We start from the raw sequence: 21,432 nt of genomic DNA on the forward strand, positions 1-21,432 counted from the left end.
TTTGGACAATGGGAGGAAACTGAGGGAACCCACACAGAGACAGGGAGAACATGCAAACTCCACACAGACATTCACCTGAGAGTAGAATCGAACCCAGGTCCCTGGTACTGTGAGACAGCAGTGTTTACCACTGACTCCCTGTGCTGCCCCATCCTGAAGCGATGTTTGTCTTGTTGTAGACTGTCCCACATAAGGAAACATTCTCCCTCCATCTCCTTTGTCAATTCTTCCCTTTTGAGTCTTACATCCCTCAGTTGGAACTCGTCTCAATCTTCCAAATTTCAGAGAAACTGTCTCTTCTATCAGACAAATTTCTCGTCCCGGGAATTGAATGAATCTCCTCTGAACTGTCTCCAATAAAACTCCATCCCTCCTCAAGAAAAGGGGTACTGAAACTTTACACTGTACCTCGGGTGTGGAAATGCCAATGCCTTATACAGTTACAACACTTTAGCTACTCTCCCACTTTTCTCTAAACTACGTTTGATGCAACTCCATCCCTCCTCTAGTACAGGGAACCAAAACTCTCCACGGTACTCCGGGTGCAGAAATGCCAATTCCTTTGTATATTTGCAACAACAGCTTCCCTGCTTTTATCCTCTACATTTACGTTCTGTTGCTGGCGCCTATCTGTGTTGTTTCATTTTCTGTCCACTGTGTAATTCCAAATGTCTGTTACTGAAGATTTCTCATGTTCTACTTTCAGAGCCACCGGCCCAACCGGAGATTACAGCCACTCCCTCGTACCCGGCGTATCTGGTGGGAGGAAACGTTACCCTGACGTGTGTAATCCCAAACCGTTACACACCCGCTCACATCCAGTTTCTGAAAGACTCTGCCCTCGTCACCAACAGCACTGGGACCCAGCGGCGATTCACCCACAGTGTCCTCCACCTCACCTCCATTGATACGGGGAACTACACGTGTTCCTACCAGACCCTGGAGTATGGACGGTTGCTGTCGTCAGCCCCCAGTCTCCCAGTGAAAATCGCCCTCACTCGTGAGTCTGAATTCCTGCCGCGTCGCACATCAGATGATTTCCGAATCTGTTTAACGCTGAAAGAGAGAGACGGAGTTAACATTACTGGTTATAAACACAGAAAGCTGCTAGAGAAAGTCAGCAAGTCTGTGCAATGAGAGAGACAGAAACAGAGCTAATATGACAGAGTTGTACAGTGGCTCAGTGGTTAGCACTGCTGCCTCACAGCACCAGGGACCCAGGGTCATATCCAACCTCGGGTGACTATCCATGTGGAGTTTGCATGTTCTTCCTGTGTCTGTGCGGGTTAACTCCATGTGTTCCAGTTTCCTCTCACAGTCCAAAGATGTGCATGAAGAGGTGAATTAATCATGGGGAATTGCCCCAAAGTGTCCAGAGATGTGTAGGTTAGGGTGGATTAACCACGGGGTAAAGCAGGGTTACAGGGATAGGATAGGATAGGATAGGGATGTGTCTGGGTGGGATGTTCTTCAGAAGGTGAGTGTGGACCTGATGCTCCCACACTGTAGGGATTCTATGATTACAGGTTATAAACAGAGAGAGTATTGGAGCTGGGAGCAGGTTTGGGGCCCTGTACCCGATCAAAGATAGTCTTGGCTGATCTCACATAAGGAGGGACTGTCTGATAAGGGAGAGGGTTGACTAGGTTTGCCCTGGCCTCATTCCAGTTCAGAAGAATGACCAGGTTGAAAATTCTTAGATAACTTGATTTGAACGACGTTGGAGAGAGAGTCTGGGACCAAAGGGGTATTGTCTCAATAGAAAGGGGAAGACAGAGACAAGGAGGAATTTCTTCTCTCTGAGACAGAGAGCGTATCTGTTGAATACTTTACTGCAGAGGGCTGTCGAGGTTAGGTCATTGAATGTATATTGAAAGCTGAAATGGAGAGATTATTAATCAGGAAGGGGGAATCGAGGGGGCTGGGGGAGAAGTGGGGTTGAGGATGAACAGATCAGCCGTTATCCTATTGAATGGTGGAGCAGGCTCGAAGGGCTGAATGGCCTCCTTCTGCTTCTATGTCTCCTGCTGTGGTAACATCCTGTCTCTCTCTCTCTCTCTGATCTTACAGAGCCCCGTGTCAGGCTGGTGAATGGCAGCGACTCGTGTTCGGGGAGAGTGGAGGTGCAGTACAACGGAGAGTGGGGGACAGTGTGCGACCGTTCCTGGCACATCTCAGAAGCCAGGGTGGTGTGCCGCCAGCTGGGATGTGGGTCAGCCGTGGCTGCACTTCCCGGGGCTGGGTTCGGACACGGGTCAGGAACAGTCTGGATGGACGAGGTGTCCTGCGGAGGGACAGAGCCGAGCCTCTGGACGTGTCCATTCAGTGGATGGGGCCGGGGCAACTGTGGGCACCAGAAAGATGCCAGTGTGGTCTGTAACCCCAGTAAGGAATGGGGCAGGGGGAACCATCTGGGAAAGCGGTTGGGGGGGAGTGGGCGGGAGTTACTGTCTCTCTCACACACACACATACTCACACACACACTCAAATACTCACACACTCTCACACACTTTCACACTCACATTCACACACACACGTACACACATTCACATTCACACCCCCCACTCATCCCTCCCCCCACACAGAGTCACACTCACACACACTGACTCTAACATACACTGACACTGACATATATTGTCACACTCACACTCACTCACACTCTCATTCTCACACATTGTCTCTCTCACATTTTCTCTTTCTCATAAATACTCTCCCTCATAAACTCTCTCAAAGTCTCTCTCTCAAAGTGTCTTTTTTTCACATTCTCTCTCTCACTCCCTTTCTCATACTCTCTATCACACACTCTCCAGCAGCTTCTCTCACACGGTCTTACACACTTGCTCACACTCTTTCACTCTCACACACTCTGTCTCACACACTCTTTCACACATACTCTCTCACACACTGTCTCACAATTCTCTCACAGTGCCTCTTTCTCAGACCCTCTCTGTCTCTCACTGTCTCTGTCTCTCTTTCTCTCACATACACTCTCTTTCTTTCTATCTCACGCACTCTCTCTCACACTCTTTCTCTTGCACACTGTCTCTCCCCCATGCACAAATACTCACTCCCTCTCTCTCTCTCACCCCTTTCTCTCTCTGTCTCTCTCCCTCTCTCTCTCTCACACTCCCTCCGTTTCTTCCTCTCTCTGTCTGTTTCATATGGCCTCTCTCACAATAACCCCAATCTCTCTCTCTTTACAAACTGACAACAGTCGACCCCCTCCCCATGAGGGGGGAGTGGTGACTGTGATGGATGTGTCCCACAGTGATAGTGGTGAGGGGTGGTGGGGAGTGAATGAGACACTAATCCTGATGACATTGTGTCCTCCCTTCCTCCGCGCCAGGCTCCCTGTTCCGACCCTTCATCACAATCACACCGGACAGCCCCCTCCACGTGTCTGGGATGCCCCTGGCAATCCAGTGCCTGGCTCCGAAGGGTTACCTTGGGGGCCGCTTCCGCATCCTGAGGGGTACGTCTGTGGCCAAGGAGCACCGGCTGGACCCTGGCAGAAACGGAGCTGTTTTCCTGTACCGTAATGTGAGCACCAGCATCGGGGGGAGCTACAGCTGCCTGTACCAGAGGCTGGTCGCTGGCTTCTGGGTCACCTTCCGGGCCAGCCCCTCCATTCCAATCCGGGTCGTAGGTGAGTCACGTTTCGGTGCCTTTCCTGTCTCCGTCTGTGCCAGCAAGCACTTCCGTCAACGGGGAGATAGGATGTCGAAGGAGGCGTGGAACCGTAAAACACATTGGTATTTGCAGGTGCAGCAAGTATTGAAGCAGGCAGCTGGAATATTGTCCTCCATTGCTAGAGTGCTGTAGAACAGAGAGACCCAGGGTGGTGCAGGGACAAAGTTCCTTGAAAGTGGAATCGCAGGGAGGCAGAGCGCAAAAGGAGATTGGATCGCAAACAAAAGTTGGTTTGCAGGTGCAGCAAGTAATTAAGGAGGCGACTGGAATATTGTCCTTCATTGCAGGAGGGGCGGAGCTTAAAACAGGGAGGTGATGCTGCAGCTGTATAGGTTGCTGGTCAGGTCACATCTGGATCACTGTGTACAGTTTTGGTCTCCTTACTTGAGAAAGGGTTTTCATGTTGTTCCATTATAACACGTGTTTCGTCAACGCCAATTCGCCGCAATGGGATTAACAAATTGGGGATGCTGTTTCTAAAGTACAAATGTTTTAAACATGTGTTGGCTGTAACGCAGTTACAGCACCAACACTTTAAGCACTGTTCTACAGTGTGATGCTCTATAGCACGGGGTTGCACAAGAATACCACCAGCACGTTACGGAAGATCTGGCACTGGAGGACATGCAGGGGAGGTTCACTGGATTGATTCCAGAGTTGAGAGGGTTGGTTTATGAGGAGAGACTGAGTCGACTGGGATTATACTCACTTGGATTCAGAAGGGGCGGATCTCATAGAAACATAAACTTATGAAGGGAATGAATAAGATAGAAGCAGGGAGTTTGTTTCTACTGGTGGCTGAAACTAGAACTAGGGGCATAGCCTCCAAATAAAGGAGTGCAGATTTAGGACTCAGTTGAGGAGGAACCTCTTCACCCAGAGGGTTGTGAATCTGTGGAATTCCTGCCCAGTGAAACAGTTGAGGCTACCTCGTTGAATGTTTATAAGGTAAAGATAGATTTTTGAACAGTAAAGGAATTTCGGGTGACGGTGAGTGGGTGGGTAAGTGGGACTGACTCCACAAGAAAGGTCAGCCATGATCTTATTGACTGGCGGAGCAGGCTCGATGGGCCAGATAGTCTACTCCTGCTCCTATTCCGTATCCTTGGCACACTTGTCTTCATCGGGCAGAGCATCGATTACAGCAGTTGGGACGTCCTGTTGTGGTTGCTCAAGACATTGGTGAGGCCGCTTTTGGACCAGTGCATACAATTCTGGTCACCCTGTTATAGGAAGGATGTTATAAAACTGGAAAAGGTGCAGGAAAGGATTTACAAAGATGTGACTCGAACTGGAGGGTTTGAGTTATAGGGAGAGGCTGAATCAGGTGGGCATTTTTCCCTGGTGTGTCGGAGGCTGAGGGGTGACCTTATCGAGGTTTATAAAATCATGAGGGACATGGATAGGGTAAATAGACAAGGTCTTTCCCCTGGGTGGGGAACTAGAATGTATAGGTTTAGGGTGAGAGGGAAAAAAGGACCTGAGGGGAATCATTCCCATGTGATATGTGTATGGAATGAGCTGTCAGAGGAGGTGGTGGAGATTGCTGTAATAACAACATTTAAAAGGTACATGAATAGGGAGGATTTAGAGGCATACACGGCATTCTTAGAAATGATGGAAACACCGAGTCTGCACTGACCTTCCGAGGAATGTTCCACTTAGACCCACCCCCCTATCCCTGTAACCCTACATTTCCCCTGACTAACCTACCCAGCCTGCACATCACCAGACATTGTGGGACAATTTAGCATGGCCAATCCACCCTAACCTGCACATCTTTGGACTATGGGAGGAAACTGAGGTAACCCACACAGAGACAGGGAGAATATGCAAACTCCACACAGACATTCACCTGAGAGTGGAATCGAACCCAGGTCCCTGGTACTTTGAGACAGCAGTGCTAACCACTGACTCCCTGTGCTGCCCCATCCTGAAGCGATGTTTGTCTTGTTGTAGACTGTCCCACATGAGGAAACATTCTCTCTCCCTCTCCTTTGTCAATCCTTCCCTTTGGTATCTTACATCATTCATTTAGAACTCATCTCATTCTTCCAAATTCCTGAGAAACTGTCTCTTCTATCAGACAAACTCCTTGTTCCTGGAATTGAGTGAATCTCCTCCAAACTGCCTCTGATACAACTCCATCCCTCCTCAAGTAAAGGGGAACTGAAACTTTACACTGTACTCCGGGTGCGGAAATGCCAATGCCTTATACATTTACAACACTTTAGCTACTCTCCCACTTTTCTCTGAACTACCTCCGATGCAACTCCATCCCTCCTCAAGTACAGGGGACCAAAACTTTCCACGGAACTCCAGGTGAGGAAATGCCAATTCCTTGTATATTTACGTACTGAGGGAGAATATTCCTGGAAATACATCCAGTGAAGTTATTTGGGTGGGACTGAGAAATAAGAAAGGGATGATCACCTTATTTGGATTGTATTATAGACCCCCTAATACTCAGAAGGAAATTGAGAAACAAATTTGTAAGGAGATTTCAGTTATCTGTAAGAATAGTAGGGTGGTTATGGTAGGGGATTTTAACTTTCCAAACATAGACTGGGACTGCCAGAGAGTTAAGGGTTTAGATGGAGAGGAATTTGTTATGTGTGTACATGACAACTTTCTGATTCAGCATGTGAATGTACCTACTAGAGAAGGTGCAAAACTTGACCTACTCTTGGGAACTAAGGCGGGGCAGGTGACTGAGGTGTCAGTGGGGGAGCACTTTGAGGCCAGCGACCAAAATTCAATTAGATTTAAAATAGTGATGGAAAAGGATAGACCAGATCTAAAAGTTGAAGTTCTAAATTGGAGAAAGGCCAATTTTGATGGTATTAGGCAAGAACTTTCAAAAGCTGATTGGAAGCAGATGTTCGCAAGTAAAGGGACAGCTGGAAAATGGGAAGCTTTCAGAAATGAGATAACAAGAATCCAGAGAAAGTATATTCCTGTCAGGGTGAAAGGGAAGGCTGGTAGTTATAGGGATTGCTGGATGACTAAAGAAATTGAGGATTTGGTTAAGAAAAAGAAGGAAGCATATGTAAGGTATAGACAGGATAGATCGAGTGAATCCTTAGAAAAGTATAAAGGAAGTAGGAGTATACTTAAGAGGGAAATCAGGAGGGCAAAGCGGGGACATGAGATAGCTTTGGCAAATAGAATTAAGGAAAATCCAAAGGGTTTTTACAAATACATTAAGGATAAACGGGTAACTAGGGAGAGAATAGGGCCCCTCAAAGATCAGCAAGGCGGCCTTTGTATGGATCCGCAGAAAATGGGGGAGATACTAAATGAGTATTTTACATCAGTATTTACTGTGGAAAAGGATATGGAAGATATAAAATGTAGGGAAATAGATGGTGACATCTTGCAAAATGTCCAGATTACAGAGGAGGAAGTGCTGGATGTCTTGAAACAAGTAAAGGTGGATAAATCCCCAGGACCTGATCAGGTGTACCCGATAACACTGTGGGAAGCTAGAGAAGTGATTGCTGGGCCTCTTGCTGAGATATTTGTATCATCGATAGTCACAGGTGAAGTGCCGGAAGACTGGAGGTTGGCAAACCTGGTGCCACTGTTTAAGAAAGGTGGTAAGGACAAGCCAGGGAACTATAGATCAGTGAGCCAAGTTGTTGGAGGGAATCCTGAGGGACAGGATGTACATGTATTTGGAAAGGCAAGGACTGATTAGGGATAGTCAACATGGCTTTGTGCATGGGAAATCATGTCTCACAAATTTGATTGAGCTTTTTGGGGACGTAACAAAGAGGATTGATGAGGGCAGAGTGGTAGATGTGATCTATATGGACTTCAGTAAGGCGTTCGACAAGGTTCCCCATGGGAGACTGATTAGCAAGGTTAGATCTCATGGAATACAGGGAGAACTAGCCATTTGGATACAGAACTGGCTCAAAGGTAGAAGACAGAGGGTGGTGATGGAGGGTTGTTTTTCAGACTGGAGGCCAGTGACCAGTGAGTGCCACCAGGATCGGTGCTGGGTCCTCTACTTTGTGTCATTTACATAAATGATTTGGATGCGAGCATAAGAGGTACAGTTAGTAAGTTTGCAGATGACACCAAAATTGGAGGTGTAGTGGACAGCGAAGAGGGTTACTTCAGATTACAACAGAATCTTGACCAGAAGGGCCAATGGGCTGAGAAGTGGCAGATGGAGTTTAATTCAGATAAATTTGAGGTGTTTCATTTCGGGAAAACAAATCTTAGCAGGACTTATACACTTAATGGTAAGGTCCTAGGGAGTGTTGCTGAATAAAGAGACCTTGGAGTGCAGGTTCATAGCTCCTTGAAAGTGGAGTCGCAGGTAGATAGGATAGTGAAGAAGGCGTTTGGTATGCTTTCCTTTATTGGTCAGCGTATTGAGTACAGGAGTTGGGAGGTCATGTTGCGGCTGTGCAGTACATTGGTTAGGCCACTGTTGGAATATTGCATGCAATTCTGGTCTCCTTGCTATCGGAAAGATGTTGTGAAACTTGAAAGGATTCAGAAAAGATTTACAAGGATCTTGCTAGGATTGGAGGATTTGAGCTATAGGGAGAGGCTGAACAGGCTGGGGTTGTTTTCCCTGCAGTGTCGGAGGCTGAGGGGTGACCTTATAGAGGTTTACAAAATTATGAGGGGCATGGATAGAGTAAATAGGCAGAGTCTTTTCCCTGGGGTCAGGGAGTCCAGAACTAGAGGGCATAGGTTTAGGGTGAGAGGGGAAAGATATAAAGAGACCTAAGGGGCAACGTTTTCGCATAGAGGGTGGTACGTGTATGGAATGAGCTGCCAGAGGAAGTGGTGGAGGCTGGTACAATTCAAACATTTAAGAGGCATTTGGATGGGTATATGAATAGGAAGGATTTGGAGGGATATGGGCCGAGTGATGGCAGATGGGACTAGATTGGGTTGGGATATCTGATCGGCATGGACGGGTTGGACCGAAGGGTCTGTTTCCGTGCTGTACAACTTTATGACTCTATAAACAACAGCTTCCCTGCTTTTATCCTCCACGCTTATGTTCTGCACTCTTTTGCTGGCGCCTATCTGTGTTGTTTCATTTTCTGTCCATTGTGTAATTCTGAGAGTCTGTTTCTGAAGGTTTCCCATGTTCTTCTTTCAGAGCTACCGGCCCGGCCAGAGATCACAGCCACTCCCTCGTACCTGGCGTATCTGGTGGGAGGAAATGTCACCCTGACGTGTGTAATCCCAAACCGTTACACACCCGCTCACATCCATTTTCTGAAAGACTCTGCCCTCGTCACCAACAGCACTGGGAACCAGCGGCGATCCACCCACAGTGTCCTCCACCTCACCTCCATTGATGCGGGGAACTACACGTGTTCCTACCAGACCCTGGAGTATGGACGGTTGCTGTCGTCAGCCCCCAGTCTCCCAGCGAAAATTGCCCTCACTCGTGAGTATGAACACCTGCTGTGTTGTACATCAGACACTTTCCAAATCTGATTAACGCAGAAAGAGAGAGGCAGAGTTAACTTTTCAGGTTATAAACACAGAAAATTGCTGGAGAAAGTCAGCAACTCTGTGGAGCAAGAGAGAGAAAGAAACAGAGTATAAATTTACAGAGAGGCATGGTGGCTCAGGGGTTAGCACTGCTGTCGCACAGCACCAGATTCCTGATGAAGGGCTTTTGCCTGAAACGTCGATTTTACTGCTCCTCGGATACTGCCTGTGCTCTTCCGGCAACACTAATCCAGAATCTGGTTTCCAGCATCTGCAGTCATTGTTTTTACCTCACAGCACCAGGGACCTGGGTTCACTTCCACCCTTGGGCGACTGTCACTGTGAGTTTCCTTCGGGTGCTCCAATTTCATCCCACAGTCCAAAGATATGCAGATTAGGGTGGATTGGCCATGGGGAATTGCCCCGAAGTGTACACGAATGTGTGGGTTAGGTGGTTAGCGAAGGGGATAAAGCAGGGTTATCGGGATAGGATAAGGATGCGTCTGGGTGGAACATTCTTCGGAAGGCTTCAGAGGCAGTTGACAGAAGTTTCGATTGGCTGGTCCCATGTAAGGAGGGACCCTCAAATGAGGGAGAGGGTTGAATAGGTTGGCCCTGTCCTCATTCCAGTTTAGAAGAATGAGCAGTGACCATGTAACTTGATTTGAAGGATGATGGAGAGAGAAGTTGTTTCCCTTCGTGTGAGAGAGTCTGGGACCAGAGAGGCTCTCTCCGAGACGGGGAGTGTATATCTGTTGAATTCTTTACTGTAGAGGGCCGTTGAGGCTGGGTCATTGAGTGTATATTGAAAGCTGAAATGGAGAAATTATTAATCAGGAAGGGAGAATCGAGGGGGATACGGGAGAAGTGAGGTTGAGGACGATCACATCAGCCATGATCCTCGGGCAACTTCTCGCCTCGGGTGACTGTCTGTTTGGAGTTTGCACATTCTACCCGTGTCTGCGTGGGTTTCCTCCGAGTGCTCCAGTTTCCTCCCACGGTCCAAAGATGTGCAGATTAGGTGAATTGGCCATGATAAATTGTGTGTAATGTTAGGTTGATTAGTCAGCAGTAAATGTAGGGGGGTGGTTTGCTCTTCGGAGGGTCGGTGTGGATTTGTTGGGCCGAAGGGCCTGTTTCCACACTGTAAGAAATCTAATCTCATCCTTTCCTATTGAATGGTGGAGCAGGGTCGATGGGCTGAATGGCCTCCTTCTGCTTCTATGTCTCCTGCTGTGGTAACGTCCTGTCTCTCTCTCTCTCTCTCTGATCTTACAGAGCCCCGTGTCAGGCTGGTGAATGGCAGCGACTCGTGTTCGGGGAGAGTGGAGGTGCAGTACAACGGAGAGTGGGGGACAGTGTGCGACCGTTCCTGGCACATCTCAGAAGCCAGGGTGGTGTGCCGCCAGCTGGGGTGTGGGTCAGCCGTGGCTGCACTTCCCGGGGCTGGGTTCGGACACGGGTCAGGAACGGTCTGGATGGACGAGGTGTCCTGCGGAGGGACAGAGCCGAGCCTCTGGGTGTGCCCATTCAGTGGATGGGGCCGGGGCAATTGTGGGCACCAGGAAGATGCCAGTGTGGTCTGTAACCCCAGTAAGGAATGGGGCAGGGGGAACCATCTGGGAAAGGAATGGGGGGAGTGGGCAGGAGTTACTGTCTCTCACACACACACACACTCACACACTCACACACTCTCTCATACACTCTCACTCACTCTCAGTTACACACACACACTCTCACACACTCTCACTCACACTCTCACTCACACACTCTCATACACTCTCATACACTCTCACTCACACACTCTCATACATCTCACACACTCTCACTCACACACACACACTCTCATACACTCTCACACACTCTTATTCACTTTCACACACACTCACATTCACGCAGACTCTCACATTCACGTACACTCATGTCCACACCCACACTTGCACAAACACACGCTCACTCTCTCCCTTTCTCACATTCACTCTCACACATTGTCTCGCTCAAACTCTATCTTTCTTGCTCATAAATACTCTGCCTCATAAACTCTCTCTCTCCCTGTCTCTGTCTCTCTCTCTCACTCTATCGCTCTTTCACTTTCTCTCTCTCATTCTTTTTCTCATACTCTCTCCCACAGCCTGACTCTCTTTCTCTTTTACACTTTCTCACTCACACTCTCTTTCTCTCACACTCTTTCTCTTGCACACTGTGTCTCTCGTACACACACACTCTCTCCCTCTCTCTCTCACTCCTTTCTCTCCCCCGATCCCTCTCAGTCCCCCTTTTCCTCCCCCAATCCCTCTCTCTCACACTCCCTCCATCTCTCCCACCCTCTCCCTCTCTCTGTCTGTCTCATACAGCCTCTCCCATGATAACCCCAATCCCTCTCCCTTCACAAACCGACAACAACAGCCCAACTCACCCCATGAGGGGGGAGCAGAGACTGTGATGGATGTGTCCCACAGTGATAGCGGTGAGGGGTGGGGGGGGGAGTGAATGAGACACTAATCCTGATGACTTTGTGTCCTCCCTCCCTCCCCCCAGGCTCTCTGCTCCGACCCTTCATCACAATCACACCGGACAGCCCCCTCCACGTGTCTGGGATCCCCCTGGCAATCCAGTGCCTGGCTCCGAAGGGTTACCTTGGGGGCCGTTTCCGCATCCTGAGGGGTACGTCTGTGGCCAAGGAGCACCGGCTGGACCCTGGCAGAAACGGAGCTGTTTTCCTGTACCGTAATGTGAGCACCAGCATCAGGGGGAGCTACAGCTGCCTGTACCAGAGGCTGGTCACTGGCTTCTGGGTCACCTTCCGGGCCAGCCCCTCCATTCCCATCCGGGTCGTAGGTGAGTCACGTTTCGGTGCCTTTCCTGTCTCCGTCTTTGGAACCCGCTGTGCCAACTCTTCCGTCAACGGGGAGACAGGGTGTCGAAGGAGGAGTGGAACCGTAAAACACATTGGTATTTGCAGGTGCAGCAAGTATTGAAGCAGGCAGCTGGAATATTGTCCTCCATTGCTAGAGTGCTGTAGAACAGAGAGACCCAGGGTGGTGCAGGGACAAAGTTCCTTGAAAGTGGAATCGCAGGGAGGCAGAGCGCAAAAGGAGGCTTGGATCGCAAACAAAAGTTGGTTTGCAGGTGCAGCAGGTAATTAAGGAGGCGAATGGAATATTGTCCTTCATTGCAGGAAGGGCGGAGCCTAAAACAGGGAGGTGATGCTGCAGCTGTATAGGTTGCTGGTCAGGTCACATCTGGATCACTGTGTACAGTTTTGGTCTCCTTACTTGAGAAAGGGTTTTCATGTTGTTCCATTATAACACGTGTTTCGTCAGAATGGGTTCGCCGCAATGGGAATGACAAATTGGGGATGTTGTATCTAAAGCGCGAACGTTTTAAACCTGTGTTAGCTGTAACATGATTATGGCGCCAACACTTTAAGCACTGTTTTACAATGTGACTTTTCTATAACATGAGGTTGCACAAGAACACTACCATTGCATTACAGAAGAACTGGCTGTACCGCTACTGGAGGGGGTGTAGAGAAGGTTCACCGGGTCGATTCTGGAGTTGGTTTTTGAGGAGAGATTGAGTAGATTGGGACAATATTCCTTAAAACCATAAGGAGCAGAAATTAGGCCATTCAGCCCATCGACTTTGCTTCGCCATTTCGTCATGGCTGATAAGTTTCTCAACCCCATTCTCACACTTTCTTCCCATAACTCTTCGTACTCAAGAACCCATCTCCTAACCTGTCAAAATCGTTCTGCAGCCTCCCCGCCTCCTCAATGCCTACCTGTCGCTCTTCCTATCTTTGTATCATCTGCAAACTTTACCAGAACCCCCCCCAATTCCTTCATCTAGATCATTAATGTATAAAGTGAAAAGCTGTAGTCCCAACACTGGGCCTTGTGGAACACCACTAGTCACCGGCTGCCATCCTGAGAAAGACCCTTTTATCCCCAGTCTCTGCTTTCTGTCAGACAGCCAGACGTCTATCCATACTAGCATCTTGCCTCTAACATCAGGGGCCCTTATCTTACTCAGTAGCCTCCTGTGTGCCACCTTGTCAAAGACCTTTGTAAGGTCCAGGTGGATAACATCCATTGGCTCTCCTTGATCTAATCTGGTCCTTACTTAGTCATAGAGATGTACAGCATGGAAACAGACCCTTCGGTCCAACCCGTCCATGCCGACCAGATATCTCAACCCAATCTAGTCCCACCTGCCAGCACCCGCCCCATATCCCTCCAAACCCTTCCTATTCATATACCCATCTAAATGCCTCTTAAATGTTGCAATTGTACCAGCCTCCACCACATCCTCTGGCAGCTCATTCCATACACATACCACCCTCTGCGTGAAAAAGTTGCCCTTTCAGGCATGACCTCCCCTTGATGAAACCATGCTGACTTTGCCCTATTTTACCACACACTTCCAAGTATTCAGAAATATCATCCTTCACAATGGATTCCAGGATCTTACCCATGACTGAGGTTAGGCTAACCGGTCTGTAATTTTCCATCTTTTGCCTTACTCCCTTTTTAAATAAGGGTGTCACGCTAGCGATTTTCCAGTCTTCTAGGAACTTCCCTAACTCTAGTGATTCCTAAAAGATCACCACTAATGCCTTCAGCTGTCCCTCTCAGAACTTTGAAAAAAGGAGAAAGTGAGGACTGCAGATTCTGGAGATCAGAGGTGAAAAATGTGTTGCTGGAAAAGCGCAGCAGGTCAGGCAGCATCCAAGGAGCAGGAGAATCGACGTTTCGGGCATAAGCCCTTCTTCAGGAATGAGGAAGGTGTGCCAAGCAGGCGAAGATAAAAGGTAGGGAGGAGGGACTTGGGGGAGGGGCGTTGGAAATGCGATAGGTGGAAAGAGGTTAAGGTGAGGGTGATAGGCCGGAGAGGGGTGGGAGCGGAGAGGTTGGGAAGAAGATTGCAGGTCAAGAAGGTGGTGCTGAGTCCGAGTGTTGGGACTGAGATAAGGTGGGGGGAGGGGAAATGAGGAAGCTGGAGAAATCGGCATTCATCCCTTGTGGTTGGAGGGTTCCTAGCGGAAGATAAGGCGCTTTTCCTCCAGGCGCCATGTTGCCATTGTCTGGCGATGGAGGAGGCCAAGGACCTGCATGTCCTTGGTGGAGTGGGAGGGGGGGTTAAAGTGTTCAGCCACAGGGCGGTTGGGTTGGTTGGTGCGGCTGTCCCAGAGGTGTTCCCCAAAACGTTCCGCAAGTAGGCGGCTGTCTCCTTCCTTTCCTGCCGACCCAACCAGTACCCTTCCACTGACACCCTCCTTTGACTGACTGAACTGGTCCTCACTCTTAACAACTTCTCCTTCCAATCCTCCCACTTCCTCTAAACCAAAGAAATAGCCATGGGCACTCGCATGGGCCCCAGCTATGCCTGCCTCTTCATAGGATATGTGGGACAGTCCATCTTCCGCAGCTACACTGGCACCACCCCCCCACCTTTTCCTCCGCAACATCGATGACTGTATTGGCGCTACCTCGTGCTCCCACGAGGAGGTTGAACAGTTCATCCACTTTACTAACACCTTCCATCCCGACCTCAAATTTACCTGGACCGTCTCAGACTCCTCCCTCCCTTTCCTAGACCTCTCCATTTCTACATTGGGCGACTGACTCAACACAGACATTTACTATAAACCGACCGACTCCCACAGCTACCTAGATTACACATCCTCCCACCCTGCCCCTGTAAAAACACCATTCCATATTCCCAATTCCTTCGCCTCCGCCACATCTGCTCTCAGGAGGGCCAGTTCCAATACCGAACATCCCAGATGGCCTCCTTCTTCAAAGACCGCAATTTCCTCCCAGACGTGGTTGACGATGCTCTCCACTGCATCTCCTCCACTTCCCGCTCCTCCGCCCTTGAACCTCGCCCCTCCAACCGCCACCAGGACAGAACCCCACTGGTCCTCACCTACTACCTCACCAACCTCCAGATACATCGTATCATCCTTTGTCATTTCCGCCACCTCCAAACAGACCCCACCACCAAGGATATATTTCCCTCCCCTCCCCTATCAGCGTTCCAGAAAGATCACTCCCTCCCCAACTCCCTCGTCAGGTCCACACCCCCCACCAACCCAACCTCCACTCCCGGCACCTTCCCCTGCAACCACAAGAAATGCAAAAGGTGCGCCCACACCTCCCCCCTCACCTCCCTCCAAGGGCCCAAGGGATCCTTCCATATCCGTCACAAATTCACCTGCACCTCCACACACATCATTTACTGCATCCGCTGCACCCGATGTGGCCTCCTCTATATTGGGGAGACAGGCCGCCTACTTGCGGAACGTTTCAGAGAATACCTCTGGGACACCCGCACCAACCAACCCAACCGCCCTGTGGCTGAACACTTTAACTCCCCCTCCCACTCCGCCAAAGACATGCAGGTCCTTGGCCTCCTCCATTGCCAGACCATGGCAACACGACGCCTGGAGGAAGAGCACCTCATCTTCCGCTTAGGAACCCTCCAACCACAAGGGATGAATGCCGATTTCTCCAGCTTCCTCATTTCCCCTCCCCCCACCTTGTCTCAGTCCCAACGCTCAGACTCAGCACCACCTTCTTGACCTGCAATCTTCTTCCCAACCTCTCCGTCCCCACCCACTTTCCGGCCTATCACCCTCACCTTAACCTCCTTCCCACCTATCGCATTCCCAACGTCCCTCCCCCAAGTACCTCCTCCCTACCTTTTATCTTAGCCTGCTTGGCACACCTTCCTCATTCCTGAAGAAGGGCTTATGCCCGAAACGTCGATTCTCCTGCTCCTTGGATGCTGCCTGACCTGCTGCGCTTTTCCAGCAACACATTTTTCACCTCTCAGAACTCTGCGGTGTAGTCCATCTGGTCCAGGTGATATATCCACCTTCAGGCCATTCAGTTTTTCTAGCACCTTCTCCTTATTAGTTTGGATTTAGAAGTGAGGGTGGTGGAATCTCTGGTGAGTGAAAATAGAACTAGGGGAGTACAGACTCCAAATAAGGGGGAGCAGATTTAGGATTGAGTTGAGGAGGAACATCTTCACCCAGAGGGTTGTGAATCTGTGGAGTTCCCCATCCAGTAAAACAGATGAGGCTACCTTGTTGAATGTTTTTAAGGTAAAGATAAATTTTTGAACGGTAAAGAAATTACGGGTGACAGTGAGTGGGTGGGTAAGTGAAGCTGAGTCCACAAGAAAGGTCAGCCATGATCTTATTGACTGGCGGAGCAGGCTCGATGGGCCAGATGGCCTATTCCTGCTCCTATTTCATATACTTGGCACACTTGCCTTCATCGGTCAGAGCATTGAGTACAGCTGTTGGGTTGTCGTGTTGCAGCTGGACAAGACATTGGTGCGGCCACTTTTGGAAAACTGAGTACAATTCTGGCCTCCCAGCTATAGGGAGGATGTTATTAAACTGAAAAGTATGCAGAAAAGATTTAGAGGGCTTTTGCCTGTGCTATAGACCTGTAAGTCGGCACCATTGTCTCCATCTTAAACTGATGACCCTTATTCTCTGAGGTGATGCTCTCTGCTCTCAAACTACTCTTCAGGTAGAAAAAGGTATTAGTCACCTTTAGATTGTGGTAAATTTCCAAATTTGGGATCTTTTCAGTATGGCAAACTGTAATTAACGGTGTGCCACAGGAATCAATGCCAGGACCATAATTATTCACAATGTACATCAGCGACCCGGATGAAGGAAAGTGAATGGACTGTCAGCAGGTTTGCAGTTGTCCCCAAATAGATGGGAAGGTAGATGCTGAGGATGATGCAAAGTGGGATTTAGACAGGGTTCAATGGTGGGCAAACAGATGGAATGTAATGAGGGGAGGTGTGAGGTGATGCAGGAGGAAGAGAGGAGATGAAGATTAATTAAACAGGAGAAAGACTGCGGAAAGCCCCAGGACAGAGGGATCATGGAGAAGAAGCAAATGGGGTACAACAAAAACTGTACCAGGCACTAGCCAGACCACAACTGGGACATGGTGAGGAGTTTTGATTACTTATACTTGAGGAACGATGGAGTTATATTGGAAGCAGTTCAGAGAAAGGCAGGAGAGTAGCTAAAGTGTTGTCACAACAGTACAAGGTATTGGCACTTCCGCACTCGGAGTATCGCATAGAGTTCCGGTTCTCTTACTCGAGGAGGGATGGAGTTGCATCAGAGGTAGCTCAGAGAAAAGAGGGAGAGTAGCTAAAGTGGTGTCATAACGGTACAGGTATTTCTGCTCCTGGAGTACCGCGTAGAGTTCCAGTTCTCTTATTCAAGGAGGGATGGAGTTGCATCGGAGGTAGCTCAGAGAAAAGAGGGAGAGTAGTTAAAGTGTCATAACTGTACAACTGTTTCTGCTCCTGGAGTACCCTGTGTAGTTTTTGTCCCCTTTACTTGAGGAGGGATGGAGTTGTATTGGACGGAGTTCAGAGAAGATACACTCAATCAATTCCAGAGATGATGGGTTTGTCTTATGGAGAAAGATGGAGAACTTTAGGTCTATAGGAGTTTAGATGGGTAACAGAACAGAATGCAGAATATAGTGTCACAATGACAGAGAAAGACCAACTCTAATATCTGAGAGGTCCATTCATGAGTCTGATAACAGCAAGGAATATGCTGTTCTTGAATCTGTTGGTATAAGTTTAGACTTCCCTACCTGGGGAAAAGACCGTGGCTATTCACTTTTTCTTTGTCCTCATGATTTTATCAACCTCTATAAAGTCACCCTTCAGCCTCTGATACTCTGGGGAAAACGTCCCAGCCTCTCCTTGTAACTCAAAGTCTTGGTAACATCCTTTATTGCACCCTTTCCAGTTTAATAAGAGTGACCAGTATAGCAGGGTGACCCATATTGAATGCAATATTCCAAAAGCAGCCACATCAATGTCCTATACAGCCATAACATCACATCCCAATGGCGACACTCATTGCTCTGACTGATGAAGGCAAGGATGTCAAGTGCCTTCTTCACTGTCTTGTTTACCTGTGACTCCACTTTCAAAGAACTATAAACCTACATCCCAAAGTCCCTTGGTTCGGCAGGACCTTACCATTAAACCCTACCCTGATTTGCCTTACCAAAATGCAACGTGTCATGTTTATCTCTATTAAACTCTATCTCCAACTTCACTGTACATTGCATCACCAATTTTGGTGTCATCTGCAAACTTACTAACCATTCCACTCCTAGGTCTCTCTGTTTGACAACACTCCTCAGGGCCCGACCATTAAATGTGTAAGTCTTTACCTTCCAGCATCACCTTCCATGGGTCTACCTATCCATGCTGTCTACCTGCTCAGAGTTGCTTTGGGGAACAAAGTAAGCCCTTACATTAGATCAAAGCTTCATAACGGATCTTCTATGAACAGATATCACAGCACTTTTGGCCTGGTGTATGCGGCTCTCTCGAATGAGCTCTGAGCTCAGTTGGTTGAAAATGATCTTGCCTGTCCCTCCTGTTTCAGATCCTCCAACAGAGCCCAGCATCTCTCTGAGCCCTGCGTTCCCTGTCTATCTAGAGGGAGAGATGGTCACCATTGAGTGCGTTCTTCCCAACGGCAAGTCCCCGGCTCGATTCCGGTTACAAAAGGACTCGATCTCCATCGTGGATGACGCCACCAGCCGACGGTCCCTCAGACACACGATTCAGAACCTGACCAGCAGCAGCCAAGGACTCTACACGTGTTCCTACAAGACCATGGTGTCTGGTCTCTGGGTCACTTCATCTCCCAGTCAGTCTGTCCCCATCGTTCTGACAGGTGAGTCGCAGCTCCGCCTGGGTCTATGATGTTAAGGAGAAAGTGAGGTCTGCAGATGCTGGAGATCAAAGTTGAAACTTTATTGCTGGAACAGCACAGCAGGTCAGGCAGCATCCAGGGAACAGGAGATTCGACGTTTCGGGCACAGGCCCTTCTTCAGGAATTCCTGAAGAAGGGCCTGTGCCCGAAACGTCGAATCTCCTGTTCCCTGGATGCTGCCTGACCTGCTGTGCTGTTCCAGCAATAAAGTTTCAATCTATGATGTTAATGCTTTCTGAGGGATTCCTGCTCTCTTAGATGTAGTAGCAGGAGTATTCCATTCAGCCCATTTAGTCCACTCCTGTCACAAACCACAACCTTACTAGTCCCCAATTCTATTTGCCCAGCCCTTTGCCCATAACCTTGGCATCACAAGCACCTGTCTTGAGCCTTCTTCAATGTGTTGAGTGTTTCTGTCTCTCCTGCTCTGACAGACAGCAAGTTAAAGGTGGATAAATTGCCTGAGACCTCATCAGGTGTATCCCTGAACTTTGTGGGAAGCTGGGAAAGTGATTGCTGGGCCCTTTGCTGAGACATTTGCATCATCGATAGACACAAGTGAGGTGCCAAAAGACTGGACAGTGGCTAATGTGGTGCCATTATTTAAGAAAGGTGGTAAGGAAAAGCCATGGAACTATAGACCAGTGAGCCTCACATCGGTGATGGGTAAGTTGTTGGAGGGGATTCTGAGGGTCAGGATTTATTTGAGTTTGGAAAGTCAAGGACTGATTAGGGACAGTCAACATGGCTTTCTGCGTGGGAAGTCATGTCTCATCAACTTGACTGAGTTTTTGGAAGAAGTGACAAAGAAGATTAATGAAAGAAGACCGGGGGGCATTGTCTATAAGGACTTCAGTAAGGCGTTCAACATGGTTTTGTATGGTAGACTGGTTAGCTGGGCTCGAACACATGGAATCCAGGGAGAGTTGGCCAGTTGTACACAAAATTGGCTCCAAGTTAGGAGACAGGGTGTTTGTGGAAAGTTGCTTTTCGGACTGGAGGCCTGTGACCAGCGGTGTGCCACAAGGATCGGCGCAGGGTCCAATGCTTGTCATCATTTATATAAATGATTTGGATCTGAAAATAAGAGTGATGGTTAGTACGCTTGCAGATGACACCAAGATTGGTGGTGTAGCAAACAGCGAAGAAGGTTATCTCAGAGTACAACAGGACCTTGAGCAGATGGGCCAATGGACTGAGGAGTGGCTGATGGAATTTAATTTAGATAAATGTGAGGTGCTGTATTTTGGAAAGGCAAATCAGGGCAGGGTTTATACACTTAATAATAGTGACCTGGGGAATGTTGCCAAACGCAGAGACCTTGGGATGCAGGTTCATAGCTCCTTGAAAGTGGAGTCATGGAGATCCAAGATGGCGGCGACTCAGCAAGTCTGAGTCTATAGTGCTCCTCCCAAGACCTAGGCAAAGTGGGCCACCCTCCCCCACCACACTCACCAAATCAACTAAAAATTGTTTTTATTTAATGTTATTAGTGGTTTAGTACTAAATTTATACAGTTCAGTCTCCTGTAAAAATGACTAGAGGGAAAAGAGCCTGCAGCTCTCAGCAGGCAGGAGCCCCTCCCCCACCCTCCCCAGCTGCAGCAGAGGCGTCCGCAGCCGCCCCGGGGGACTTAACTATGGTGGCGAGCCTCGCGGAAATAATCTCCAAACTCGACATGAAGATCGATGCTTTCATAGAAAAGGCCCGAAGTCGGTGGAATTCACTCTTGGCTGCACTACAAAAGCACAGCCGAGACATCGAAGAAATTGAATGCCAAGTCGGAGGGGCGGATTCTCCGAGGCCATTGCAGAATTGGCCGTGGATTGCGTTGAGGTTGTTGAAAAAATATTCGTTTGCTGGGCCTTCCCGAACGGGAAGAAGAAGGCCAGCTTACAAGGTTCCTTGAACAGTGGCTTCCACAGTTATTGAATCTGGAGGTTGGATCAGGCCAGGTAAGGGTAGAATGGGCTTACCGGGTCACAATACGCGGGCCCGGCTCGAACCAGCGCCCCCGCCCGGTCCTGTTCTGGCTGCAGAGCTATAAGGTGAGGCAGATGCTTTTGGAAGCCTCCAGAAATCTTGGGAAAGATCCACAAGCCATGACTCATAAAGGATCCAAGATTATGTTATTTCAGAACTTTTCCCCAGCTTTGGTTCGAAAGAGGAAGGTGTTTGATGAAGCAAAGAAGCATTTAAGGGATTTAAACATGCAATACTCCTTGCGCTACCCAGCTATCTACGCTTTAGCCATGAAGGGTCCGTGTTTAACTTCGGATCACTGGAGAAGGCCAAGGAACTTTTGGACTCTTTTAGACAAACTATAAGAGTTAGTTGATGTTGTTTTCCCTACCTCCACCCCGGTCTACCCCCTTTTTTTCTCCTTTTATTATCTTACTGTTTAATATTATCTCCGGGGCGTGGGAAGACGGGCTTATTTATTTATCCTTTACTTAGCGATTTCCTTTCCTTTTTTT

The 21,432-nt window shown here is 48.7% G+C and overlaps 1 protein-coding gene across 6 annotated transcripts in view; it reads left to right on the top strand.

The window, feature by feature from the left end:
- Positions 1–21,432, top strand: part of LOC122544195 (scavenger receptor cysteine-rich type 1 protein M130-like) — a 76,733-nt gene that overhangs the window by 20,501 nt on the left and 34,800 nt on the right. For all 6 annotated transcript variants that reach the window (XM_087981068.1, XM_087981070.1, XM_087981069.1 and 3 more), the window contains 7 exons: positions 707–1,000; positions 2,071–2,385; positions 3,347–3,646; positions 8,822–9,115; positions 10,441–10,755; positions 11,701–12,000; positions 18,623–18,916. In XM_087981068.1, the coding sequence (XP_087837194.1) occupies positions 707–1,000; positions 2,071–2,385; positions 3,347–3,646; positions 8,822–9,115; positions 10,441–10,755; positions 11,701–12,000; positions 18,623–18,916 (2,112 nt within the window). The remainder of the gene's footprint in view (positions 1–706; positions 1,001–2,070; positions 2,386–3,346; positions 3,647–8,821; positions 9,116–10,440; positions 10,756–11,700; positions 12,001–18,622; positions 18,917–21,432) is intronic.

This window comes from Chiloscyllium plagiosum, unplaced genomic scaffold (genome assembly GCF_037043375.1).
Source record: "Chiloscyllium plagiosum isolate Xiang-an unplaced genomic scaffold, Cpla_swu_hap1 HiC_scaffold_38, whole genome shotgun sequence".
In the NCBI taxonomy this organism is placed as follows: Eukaryota; Metazoa; Chordata; class Chondrichthyes; order Orectolobiformes; family Hemiscylliidae; genus Chiloscyllium; species Chiloscyllium plagiosum.